This window comes from Oryza sativa, chromosome 12 (genome assembly GCF_034140825.1).
Source record: "Oryza sativa Japonica Group chromosome 12, ASM3414082v1".
NCBI classification, from domain to species: Eukaryota; Viridiplantae; Streptophyta; class Magnoliopsida; order Poales; family Poaceae; genus Oryza; species Oryza sativa.
Window position 1 is genome coordinate 23322137 of NC_089046.1, and position 13349 is coordinate 23335485.

Genomic DNA, 13349 nt, shown 5'->3' on the forward strand with positions numbered 1-13349 from the left:
AAAATGTCGATATATCCAGGGTTCGCAAAATGCCATGAAAATCATTCAGTATTCTCGGTTTCGACCGATTCTACCTGGCTCAAATCATGAATGTGAGGGAGAATTAGGTAAAATTCAAATTTGAGTTAAAAATAGTTTTTGAATTAACTTGCTAAATTTATGTGAATTTGGACACTTCCACCAAATAAAAGAACTAAAAAAAAGGCTAAATGGACCAAAATCCCATTACAATACTTTATTACCATGTTGCTAGTATCATAAACGACTTTAAACTTCCCAATCATTTTTATATGGTTGTCATTGTTCATATGTTATGTTATATCGTTTTAATTAAGCTGACTACAAAATTGACACTGCCCAAATTATAGAAAGCATGATCTTTTTTCTCAATTTCCCTTCAATTTTCTAAATTTGTTTATATTTATTATGTAGTATTTTTAAAAAAATGTTTTGTTTTTGCTAGTAATTGATCGAAATCAGGTTTATAGTTTCGATTTACAAATTTTAAATGACCTCTCATGCACTCTGCTCGATCGAAATGGCTTGTATTTCGCTACTCGAATGATTCGGTCCCTAAGGCTAACTCAAAATAAATTGGTGTGGTGATGAAGCCATGGGTGTATGACTCTATCTGGGTTTAGAACCCGTGTCAACGAATATTGAATATTACGCACACATAAGTGAGCTTTTGAAAAAGAAAAATTTCCTGAGATCAGGGATGAGTCGTTGACTCGATGTTTTTCATTTATTTGAGTGTGTGTTTGTGAGTATGTGAGTGTGGTATTGCATATATTATATAATAAGGCTTATGCGTTTGCCATATGTAATAAAAATATACATGAATTACAGTTCTGAAGGCCTCTGCCATAAGACATAATTTTTACTGATTTTTTTTTTAAAAAAGAGTGATGGGACAAATTCCAAGGCAGTAACATGTTAAAAGAATACATTAATTATAATAATTACCGATATATGTTACGCCCATTCATAATGAAATAAAATGTCAAGTAAATGACATCACTAAACATGATATCATGCTCGCTCCTGTCCTACGTAGCATCACATATTCGTTGTTTTTTGTTTTGTTTTGGTAATTCCAAAAATAGAGTAGTTTTGGTCGAGCTCGACGACGAGCATATGCCCGCGTTGTGTTGTTGGAAGATTTGCACGCTGTTCCCGCGAAATTCACATTCCCCAGTGGGGAGAGTGGGAACGTGATGGGTCTTGGGGCTTTTGCCGCCAACCGCGCGCGCCACGCGGCAGCGGAGCAGGTGTAGTTCTTGGCAAATAGTAGTTAAAATCCCCAGCTTTGGAGTGGTGCTCGTCGAGCTCAGCTCGCCCACCAACCTATAAAGCCGAGCTGAGCGCAGCAATCCAAGAAAGAGAGAGAGAGCGCGCAATCCAAGAACACGAGAGAGAGAGGAGTCCAAGAACGAGAGAGAGAGAGAGAGGGGAGGGGAATGGAGGAATTAATGGCGCCGAAGAAGAGGGAGCTGCTGCTGCTGGAGCGCAGGGGGTCGGAGAAGCGCCTGCGGGTGACGGTCCCAGTCGCCGCCGCCGCCGCCGTGGCGGCCGTCGGTGTGGGGACGGCGGCGCTGGCGTCGCCGGCGACGAGGATGCTGCGCAAGATCGTGCTCGTGCTGCTCTTCCTGCTGCGAATGTGCGTTCCTGCTGCCTCCATCCATCGTGTCCTTGCTAATCCCCATCCCATCCCATCCCATCTCTCTAATTTTTATTTTTATTGTTTTGTTCTTTGTGTTTGTGTGTGCAGGAGCGAGAGGGTCACGGTCGTGGAGAGCATCTCTCAGATTGGCCGTATGGTGAGCAAATGGATAAACGGATCAATGATTTTGCCCCCCTGCAAAAAATTATACAGTCGTTTTGTTCTCTGCAAAAGTGCAAATCTTTATCTTTCTTCCTCCAATGATTTTAGCCCCTTTCCTTTTGCATATACTTGTTTGATTTGATAGTCGTAAAGGTAGCATATTCCATCTTCAGTACTGATTCCCAATCTAGTATCACTCCGTTTCTAATTATTTGACGCCGTTGACTTTTTTAAACATATTTGACCGTTCATCTTATTCAAAAAAATTGTGTAATTATTAATTTTTTTCCTATCATTTGATTCATTGTTAAATATACTTATATATATATATATATATAGTATTATATATTTCACAAAAGTTTTTGAATAAGACGAACGGTCAAACATGTGCTAAAAAGTTAACGGTGTCAAATATTTAGAAACGGAGGGAGTAATAATTAACATGTTGTTCTGAAAGTCGGGCAGGTGCATATCTGTTTGTGATGTATATGAAACTCATTTTATCTTACTGATTTAACTGACAGTCATAAGTTTGTTTTGGTATGGTATTTGGTTCAGCAAAAATGGCATAAACTCATTGTACTTTGATAGTTTGATATTGGGTATTTCTTTTCTTCCTACAGCCTACAATGTTTCTTCTTCCTGTTTCCTTCTTGTTTCATGGCTGTGGCTAAATTTACGTTCTTGTGCTTTCATAGGTTCAGAGGCTTCACAATGCTCAGGGTGTTATTATCAAGTAAGTGTGTGATAGTTATATTGTTATTTTACCATTTTATTTCTCTTCTACTCCGTATCAATATGCTTCAGGGGCGGAGCCACCGCCCGGGCTCGCCGGCGAAAACTCCATTAAATTTTAATATTGATGAGTAAATCGATGATGAAATTTCTGTAGTAAATACTAGTTATATGGAAATTTGCCTTGGCTCAAAAATCTTCCTGGCTCCACGACTGATGTGCTTTAATAACTAGCATGAGTAGTTTTTATTTTTCTCATGAAAATATGGAAGTTCTGCATGTCATAGTTTAATGAAAAATGATTTTTTTTTGGTTATCAGAAAATTGGAAAATATACAGGAAAACATGCTGGAGCGGATGGAAAACATGCAGGAGCGGATGGAGGATATCAGTCATGAAGTGGTTAGTTCCATAGTCCTCTAAATCAGTGTTTTACATGTTTCATCCTCATTTGATAACCTTGTACTTTTTTTTTTCTCACACTGACAGAAACAATTGAAGCATCTGCATTCCAATCGTCATGCTGATCAACACCCAGGGTAAAAGATTCACAAGTGCACATCATTCATAGATTCTTTCGTCCTTTTTTGTTCTCATCGTGAAATGTTAGATATTAATTATCCATTTGGCCAGTTGTCAAGTTCTCTTTTCCATAGTGTACTATATCAATTTACTAACACTACATTCTGAGCTTTATCATATTGTCCTCCATGCTTTTCTTCAGACTGGAGCCAAACACAAATGTTCAACTGCGTTTCCTGGATAATCTGAAGACTCCTGTTTACACCGAAAAGAACATCACAGCTGAAAGCAACGAGGCTATCAGAATAGGTATCTTTGAAGGTGACAACATGATTACAGATGGCCCACTTTCCAAGGTGAAAGTCGAAATCGTAGTTCTCCGCGGTGATTTCTCCAACGATGGTCGGGTGAGCTGGACTGAAGAGCAGTTCAACAATCACATTGTGCAAGGTCGGAATGGGCAAGGATTCGTGTTGGGCGGTGATTGTGGTGTTTGGTTGAAAAAGGGGGAAAACCGCTTGGGCAAGATCCGTTTCAAGGAAGGATCATCCAGGACCCGCAGTCGGATGTTCATTTTGGGAGCAAGAGTATGCAAGAGCGAAAACACCGGTGTCCGAGTTCAGGAAGCTGTCATGAAGCCAGTTACCGTGTTGGATCGCAGAAATGAAGGTGCTTTTTTTTTTCCATTTTTTCAGGCAGCTGTTTCTTAGCAGTGGACACTCATGTGGAGTGTAGAGGCCGGAATGGCATCCATTATCTTAAAAACAAATCAGCTTTTTCTTTACCAGGACACATTTGTCTTGTCTTTTGCAGCAAATGAGAAGAGGCATCCTCCAATGCTGGACGATGAAGTGTTTCGCTTGGAGGAAATCTGCAAAGATGGGACTTACCACAAGAGGCTTCAGAAGGCTAAAATCTTCACAGTGCATGACTTCTTGAAGGCTTTGAACACGAACGCCAAGAAGCTCCGTGAAGAAGTAAAACATGTTCCATACATTTTGTTTGCAGCTGTCGTACTATTGTCATCATGATTCATGACATCCATCCATTTGTTGCTATGCAGGTTCTCCAGATGAAGAAGAAGACGAACTCATGGGATAAAATGGTTGGGCATGCCAGGGAGTGCTGTCTCAGAGACCAGCATGAGCTGAAAGCGTATCAAAGTGAAGAAGAAAATGCGACACTTTTCTTCAACGGTGTGCATCAAATTGTTGGAGCAAAATTTGGTGGTGATTATGTCATATATGAAAATTTTGATCCAGCCCAAAAGGTACATGCTGAACTCAACATCTTTCTGGCAGCATATGATCCTATGTTCATTTGTGTTTCCTTTATCAGCCAATCGATAAGAAACAAATATGTTGTTGTCACGCAGACAAAAGTGAATAAACTGAAAGACCGTGCACATGCTAAATTGGATGACATTCCATCCGATTTTGTAATGAAAAACAACATTCCTGAACCGATCAGTCCAACTTCAGCAGCTGCTGCAGGCCCATCAAATCGTTCTGATCATCAGATGCCAAATCAAGGTTAGTAAAGACTTGCTGTACTAGTCTACTGGATACCTGGTTATTTTTTGGTCTTCGACGCATATGGTGCACACTACACGATACTCTCTTTGAATGCTCTTGTCTTCCTCACCACACACAATTGATGCCGGAATTTCTTATTTCAAGGAACTATAGGAGCTGAAAACTTGTGCAATGGTGTGGCGTTTTACTCGAATGCAATCTGCGACTGCAGCACCTCTAATCCTAATGATGTGAGCACACATGATTATCCAGGTACTTACTGATTCCACAATTTTCCTTTGGTAGGGTTTTGCTTGGATATGTGAATTTCCTTTCAACTTTGAGCTAAACATTAAGAAATACCCAAACGAGTCCCTCTACCCCTTTAGCTCTTATCTTTTCCTTCGTGCATGCATTCTGCATCAATCATTTTGATACGATGACATCTAAAACTCCAAATTTTTGCAGATCAAGCACCAACGCCATTTCCTGATTGGCAACAAGATCTCCAAAGGCTGATGAGCTCTTCTGATACAATCGACGTTAGTGAAACCCACAGCAATTCAGCTCTGTTTATTTTTATTTTCATTACTGTCAGGATGCTGTGTACAGCTCAGTGCTTGCAGTAATTTTTACATAGTATGGTTCATGACTCGGCATTCATTTTGCAGTGGCCGAGCTTTGAGAGGATTGTATTGGGTGGCACCTCAGAGGAATCGAGTTCTGCTCAACACCAAGTTCATCAACTCCATGAAAGCATGCCTCCTGCTACATCGCCATGGGTGGCGGCGCCGCAATCGCGTGCTCAACACGGGGAGGAGCCTAGCAGGTTACCATTTCCAGGATCAGACCACAATAACAACTGTTAGTAACAAATTGACAGTGCAGTTCTTCTATGCCAAAAAAAGAAAAAAAAAAGGCAATGCAGTTATCAGGTTGCTGCACAGCTATGTACTCAGTTGTCTCGTCAGTGTAGTGTACAGATTTGCAGTGTGCAATTCTGATTTAGGTTGTGGCTATCTTATTCATCTGCAGATCATTAGTGATCTACGGTGTGTTTGTAATGTGTAACTGTAAGTCTGTAACAATGCAGGTGGTATGTCTGCTGGCCAAAAGAAAGAAAAAGAAATGATCTGTGATGTATTTATTTCTTTTCCCTGATTAGGGAGCTCATTTGTATATGGAAACATGGTCTAGATTCTTTACATTTATTGGATCTTCACGCTACAATGCAACATCAAGGGTCCATGTATTCTGGGTTATAATACTTTAATTAGACCCTTGTCTTTTGATCTTGTTATAAGATTTATGGAGGCAAAAAAAATGTATTAAACAGCAAGATATATATATATATATATATGTATATATATATATATATATATATGTATATATGTATATATATATGTATATGTATATATATATATATATATATGTATATATATATATATATATATATATATATATATATATATATATGTATATATATATATATATATATATATGTATATATATATATATATATATATATGTATATATATATATATATATATATATATATATATATATATGATTTTGAACTCTTTAATGCCAAATTAAACTTCAGTTTTTGGTCGAGATTTTACTTTTTGAGAAGTGTTTTGTAAATATTTGCTTTCTTCTTAATGAAATGAGATGTGGTTCTCCTGTGCTTTTCAGATAAAAAAAATTTAACTTTAGAATTTTTTTTGAGCACCTACCACTGAAATCACAAAGCCGTTAAAACCTAGAAAATTTGCTCCCATAGGGAGTCAAACCCAGGACCTCAGGTGCTACTAAGGCTCTTGTAACCACTAGGCTACAGGCCCTTTCGCTGAACTTCAGATTTTAACATGGGTTGATTGATGGTTACCTGTGAGCATTTTACGAACAATTACAAACTCCGGCTACTTGAAATCTTGAGAAACCGTAGACCGGGGGAATGCAGGATTGGGAGCAATTAGATGAGGATTAGAGAGAAGATCACACAAGAGCAGGGGAATCAATCGACCGCCGAGCTCGATTTTTAATTAGAACAGTGTATATTTCAAAGGATAATTTTTAAAAAACAATTAATTTATGGTTTATCATATTAGTAGAAGAGGAAAAAGAATAAAATAAATATATGATGCTAATACAAGGCATACAAGTAACATATTTGATCTACTAATTTATTAAATAGCAACAAAAAAATTATATATTACTAGGCTTGTTAGAAGCTCGAGCTCGGCTCGACAAAGCTCGCGAGCTTTGGGACAGGCTCGGGCTCGGCTCGTTTGGAGCTTGAGCCGAGCTCGAATCGAGCCTAGAACGAGTCGAGCTTAAGCAGCTTGTGAGTCTCGAGCTTTTTTTATAGCCCTAAATGGAAGAGCGCGGAGGACGGCAAGAGGAGAAGATAGGGAAGCAGGGGTCGATTTGCAAAATTTCTTATCGCCTAGTACCAAACAGCAGCGACCCAACCAGGGCCCATTTGCTAAATTCGTGATCGCTTATTAGTGGGCCCATCATCCACTCCGGCCCACGACGACCAACACCAAACAAACCCTAGCTCACCGGCGTCGGCGGCGGCGGAAGGCGGTCGCCGGCACGCCACAGCAAAGGCAAACCCGCAGCAGCACGAACAAACAGGCGAGCGATGGGAGGAGGCGAGGCCACCAGCGGAGGAGGAGGAGGGTTCCGCGCGCGGGTGGAGCACTACCTGTACAGCGGCGAGAAGAAGCACGTCGTCGCCGGCATCGCCATCTTCGCCGCCATCTTCGGCGTCCCCTGGTACCTCATGACCCGAGGTATTCCGCATGATCGCTTTCTCTCTTCCTCCCCTCATCATGAACTGATTTGACCCCCCAAGCCGTTCAGAGAACCAGTTCATGTTGCTGATGATGAACTCAGTAGTGTGGAACTACGATGTTACTAGGTTCTAGGAGCGAAGGGATTTTTCGCACAAGAGTTTATTGTACAATACTGTGGTGATAATGGCATCTGGTATGTTTTTTGAGACCCGTGAAATGAAACGGGTTTGAAATTTGGGATTGCTTGGGGGCGTATATGAATTGCTATGAAGATTTAGGAGTTTCCCTTGCGTGCCGAATTTTGGGAAAATGCAGGCATTGTAAGCGTAATAACTTGGTAATCTCACCAAATCAGGCTGGTACTGCAACTTGTGACAGGCTATTTTGCTTCAGTACCAGCGCTACTAGACTAAGCATTTGTTATTTCGTTGTTTTGAGATCTTCCTCTCTCTTGTTGTCACAATGTTCTCAGATTGTCACCGTCAGTACGAAGAGATTCGTACTACTAGAAAATATCCCATCCAATCCTAGATTCTTATATTTTTGGGACGGAGGGAGTATTAATGATAATGATCCCTTGCACAATACCCTTGGAGCTATCCAGCTAGTTCCATGTACATTGTGCACATGACACTGTCACTGCCATCACCATTGCTTATCATCTCGCAGTTTCATGCCCTCTCTTTCTTTTACTGTTAAGTTTTGATGATCAATCAGCAATTTGAGGTGTCCGTGTTCATTTTGAAGTTTTTATAACTGATATAAGGACAGCTACTTGATCTTGCCTTTTTTTTTTGAGTGGTGTGATGGTACTAAACTCTTAGCTATTCGTAATACGCATCTCTACATTTTCAGGGTGACCAAAGTGTTTAACATAAAATTAGATATGAGTTAGATCTGTGCTTTTAGGCTGGGCAGGCATGTTTTGGTTTCTGGTTGAGAATGAATGTTGATTTTTGTTGACTGTAACCCACAAATGATGAAATTTTTAGAATACTCTTTTTGATACATGAATACCAACTGATTATGCAATTTGTTCCATCTACTGCAGGGGCAAAGCATCAGTCGCACCAAGATTACATGGAAAGAGCTAACAAGGCGAGGTCGGAGAGGCTTTCTTCTGGACAGGCATCTTCGCCAAAAGAGTGAAACAGTAATCCCCTAACTCAGATTTGCAAAACCTCAGGCCGACACAGCTATGATAATCTGAGAATTCGATCCTGTTGTGAAATAAGCAGACCATCTCGATTCTCATCTTTCAGTTGTAGGAAACATGGGTTGAATGTAATACGTCACATGAAATTTTGTCAAATGCAGCTAGCTCTCTTTACATTCCGCACTATTCTACAAGGAGATGATTGACAAAGACAAACACCTGATTTATTTGTCTCAAATGACGATTCTAGAGCCAATTACCTTGACTTGAGATATTCATGCGTCTGTTTTTGTGGATGGCTATATCTTCTGTGTGTTTGTGACATGAGATTGTTGTACTGCGGAGATGCAATTTTGTCACAAGGTGAGATGAATTTATCCGTTGCAGGGAAGGCATACAACTTCCGTTGCAGTGAGCTGGTTGATTCAAGCTCAATCTGGATGCATGGTGCTTTGTCTACAACCCAATGTAGGCCGTGTGGCATGCCTGTTTATTCAGTGTCTAAAATTGCAAAGTTTTCTTCCCGTCGCCCAAAAGATTTAATTTTTTTCTACTTGCCCCTATCTCTGAACTGTGCTGTTTATAGTTTTTGCAGATGACTGAATACTAACCATTACCAATTTAATTAGCGTTGCTATGGATAGGACAACTGCCTCCAACTCCATGGAGTTGTGTTGATATGCAATCTTCCCCATCAATTGAAATGTGGTGGATTTAAACAAAAAAGAAAGAAAGAAACAAATGCACATCCATCTGAAAAACCCAGAAGGAAAATATTGTCATCTACAGAATTGCAGTCTGAAGATTTGCTGTTCTTTCTCTGCTGGAAAAGAAGCAGTGACAACAAGAAGCTGACACAAGCGTGCCTATGGTTAGGGAGATCCAAATTAGAGAAGAATGATTCTGAACTCTTCCCATGTCGGCATTAAACTACAATTCGACGGGGTTGATTAATCATCACTACAGAATCAAGTCGTGGCTTACTGGCATATCAAGAGGGGAAAAGGTGAATGGTTTGATACTTCGATGAAAACCACGCGGATTCCCCAGAAATAGTCCTCGTTACTCGTCAGGTGCACACGCTTACAGCACCAGTACTTCTGACATTGTGATTAGTTTCCATAGTCCCATGTCCTTGTTTTGATTTCTTTTTAAGGTAATGTGTTCTTGTTTTTCTATGGCAAACATGATAGGGGCATTCAAAACACCCTATGGTTTTCGAGCTTTCGACTTTTGATGCAACATAAGTAGGGTGTAGCTAAAATTAGTAAAGACTCATCTAACTAGATATTATCCCCGTTCAAAAATAAGTTTATTTTTCACCCATTCCACACATACCAATTTAAAAAAAAGAGAGAAGAATATCTCCACTTCATCAAATCATAATGCAATTGTCCTATATTTTTTCTACTTCCAATGCACATGTCTTCTACTTTCATAAACACCAATGTAATAATTGCTAAAAGATAAATTTATTTTAGGACAAATAAGAAAGGGTAAAAATGATCTTATTTTGGAAGGGTAGGAATAGATATCAGGGGAACTGATAAACCAATTAAGATATATTAATTAGATTTCTGAAAAAAAAACAGAAATCAAGCTAAGAGCATATTAGAGTGTAGTAGCAACTCGTTGTCAACCTTTTGCATGCTTTTCTGATGATTAAATAAACTATCATCAAGTAGCATATTAGATTGGACAAGGTCGCCCAAAAGATTCGATTTCCCCCTTTGTCCATATCTCTGAACATTCCTGTTCATCGTTCCATAGCTTTGTGTTTGTGTACATCCATCTAAAGAAACCTGCGTCCTCAAACATACTCTCTCCGTCCAAAAAAAAAAGACAAACCTTAGTTTCCGTGCCCAACATTTGACCGTCCGTCTTATTTAAAAAAATTATGAAAAAAAAAGACAAGTCACGCATAAAATGTTAATCATGTTTTATTATCTAACAATAATGAAAATACGAATTATAAAAAAATTTCATATAAGATGGACAGTCAAAGTTGGACACGGAAATACAGGGTTTGACTTTTTTTTTTCGACGGAGGGAGTATATGCTTGTAAGAAAATTTTGTCATCTAGTATGGAATTGCAGCCTGAGCATTTGCCACTGCAGAATTGGATGAGATAGCATCATGTTGTAGAGGATCTTAGTATTAAACTATAATTTGACAGGATTGATTAATGACCATTGCAGAGTCAAGTCGTCGAAGTGGATGTCTTACTGGCTTATCAAGAGGGGGAGAGGGGAATGACTTGATGAAAACCACGCGGCTTCCCCAGGAATAATCGTAGTATAGTACTACTACTCTACACGCCAGTAGTGCGTGTGACAGTGTGATTAGTTTCAATGATCTTGTCTTGATGTGACAAATAATGATGGTGACAATTGTTGTGACAATTGTAGCTTGATTTGTGGTTGGTGCATGTTGCCTACTGCTATCTTCCCTGAAAATAGCAAACATTCCTACTTTCTATGACAGCATCACGGTGGTGACTTGTCAAAAGTAACCACCTATGGTTTGTATCCTTGATGCAATTTAATGCAAAATAAAAAGGTTCGATGCAGCTGAATTTCGGATATACTGTACTACCTCCATCTCAAAATATAATAACCTAATATGAAATGGGATTTATCTCGATCCTTTGTCCAAATACACAGTATAAGGATGAGTCTCATTTAATATTAGCTTGCTCCTCCCTCCATCCTATATTAAGTTAATCTGGTACAGGACTGATATAATACTACTACGAATTTAGATAGTGTTAAAAAGATTTAAAGTATTAGGATATATCATATCATATATTAGATTAACTTAATATAAGATGGAGGAAATATATTTTTAGGATATAGATAGTTACCAAATAGATTCCACGTGTAGTTATCAATGAAGCTATGCAAAACTGGCTAGCTAGACTAATCAAGAAATCAAAACCAAGACATGTTGAAATAGTGTGGACGACAGTGGCAGACTGGCGGCAACTCGTGATTAACTGTTCGCATGCATGCAGAACTGAAGATGATTACTTGATTAGTTCCTGTTGAGAAAGATAAGACTGAGTCCCTTCGTCCCAAAATATAAAAAATTAGATGTGATATTTTTTAATACTACGAATTTGAACAGACGATAAAATTTTCATTAATATACCGTATGCTCATGAGGACTTATTTTTAGTTTCAAAATAGTCCCACAAAGACTTAATTTATAGTGGTATAACCAATCAGGCTAAGGCTGTGTTCGCATGCCCCAGATGGCAACTTTTACTCTTCGCACGGAAAACGGAGTGGTCCATTAGTGCGTGATTAATTAAGAATTAGCTATTTTTTTAAAAAAATGGATTAGTATGATTTTTTTAAATTAACAACTTTCATATAGAAACTTTTTTAAAAAAACACACCGTTTAACCATTTGAGAAGCGTGCGCGCGGAAAACTAGAGAGTGGGGTTGGGAAGAAGGGGTTGCAAACACAGCCTAAGACGTGTATATAATTAGTGCCTAGGAAATATAACCAGGAGTATTAATTAATAAGATGCGTCATAGTAATTTTTCCACTACTATTTTTTTTTGTCAAAGAATTAGTAGAAATAAAGTTTTGTGGGATGGAAAGAGTAGGTGATACACATACTTTTGAATGTGAATCTAACAACAACAATCCCGTGTCACAAAAATTATATCATAACAAAGTAAGTGTTGTCAAAGTTTTTTTATCCTACTAAAACAAATACGTCTTTTTTTTGCCGAGAAAGAGTGAATAATATGCTAATACATTTGTTTTATATTACAAAATGTTTTGAGTTTTGAATATATTTATGTATGACTTCATATATGCGTTATATATATATATAGATATATATATATATATATATATATATATATATATATATATATATATATTACCAAATTCATGCATACACGAGGGATGAAGATGTCAAAACGTTTTATAATATGAGAAGTACTTGTATTTGTATTAAATTGGTCAAGGTTCATTAAATATGCCAAAGTCAAGTTGTTGATTTCAATTGTTTTAAATCCAAAAAGGAGATCTTGCATTGATTCTTGAATATACCGGAGGATCACGCGGTTTGGTCTCATCGTACTGTAGTGTAGCGTTGTGGCGGTTACACGACTGAGCTGAGTACCCGAGCTTAGCGACTAAAGTAGTACTAGTGACAAATCAGACAAATTTATGAGCAGTAGTTTACTAATAGTACTATTAATTAATGTTTAAAGTTGTCCTAAAATGTGATTTTCCACGAAGATAACGCACTCTGGTGGTGTTCTTTTAAGCAAGGTAGTACAAACGCAAAGCGTGCACGACGTGTACACTTATCCTTATGATTGTGAACACACACAAACAGCTTATCCCTATAAGCATATCTGAAATACTTAGCCGGCATACTCTCTCCGTCTCATAAAAAACAATTTTAATACTTGATGTTGATACTCCATCCTAATACTATGAATATGGACAATATCATATACTAGTTTGATTTTTTATGAGACGAAGAGAATACCTTGAGATTAGCGAACACACCGCAAGCGTCTCGTTGTTGACGGGTACATCGCCTACCACTGAAAGAATAATTACTCGTAATTACGAGTATCCGTGTCAAGTCTAGAATTTAACATAGATGGCTAGAACCAAACCCATGATGTTTAACATGCTCCCTCCGTCCTATAAGAACCGAATCTTAGAATCGGATGTGACACATCTTGTATGTCCATATTCATAGTACTATAATGTGTTAGTACTATATATTGGTTTTTTATTAGACGGAGAGGGTCGATG

General features: G+C 38.4%; 2 protein-coding genes across 3 annotated transcripts; both read left to right on the top strand.

The window, feature by feature from the left end:
- Nucleotides 1-1323: 1323 nt before the first annotated feature.
- Nucleotides 1324-5803, top strand: LOC4352496 (calmodulin-binding protein 60 A). 2 transcript variants are annotated; one of them, XM_015763397.3, is made up of 12 exons: nucleotides 1324-1660; nucleotides 1772-1820; nucleotides 2524-2561; nucleotides 2881-2962; nucleotides 3050-3099; nucleotides 3285-3751; nucleotides 3896-4059; nucleotides 4146-4352; nucleotides 4458-4614; nucleotides 4762-4869; nucleotides 5065-5138; nucleotides 5268-5803. In XM_015763397.3, exons 1-12 carry the CDS (start codon nucleotides 1461-1463, stop codon nucleotides 5463-5465), a joined length of 1794 nt encoding a protein of 597 aa, XP_015618883.1. In that variant the 5' UTR covers nucleotides 1324-1460; the 3' UTR covers nucleotides 5466-5803. The 2 variants fall into 2 exon arrangements, with proteins under 2 accessions (XP_015618883.1, XP_015618884.1); XM_015763398.3 differs by having other exon boundaries at nucleotides 4771-4869.
- Nucleotides 5804-7133: 1330 nt separating this feature from the next.
- On the top strand, nucleotides 7134-8830 carry LOC4352497 (uncharacterized). Its single transcript, XM_015763285.3, has 2 exons — nucleotides 7134-7397; nucleotides 8452-8830. Exons 1-2 carry the CDS (start codon nucleotides 7247-7249, stop codon nucleotides 8547-8549), a joined length of 249 nt encoding a protein of 82 aa, XP_015618771.1. The 5' UTR covers nucleotides 7134-7246; the 3' UTR covers nucleotides 8550-8830.
- Nucleotides 8831-13349: the final 4519 nt, after the last annotated feature.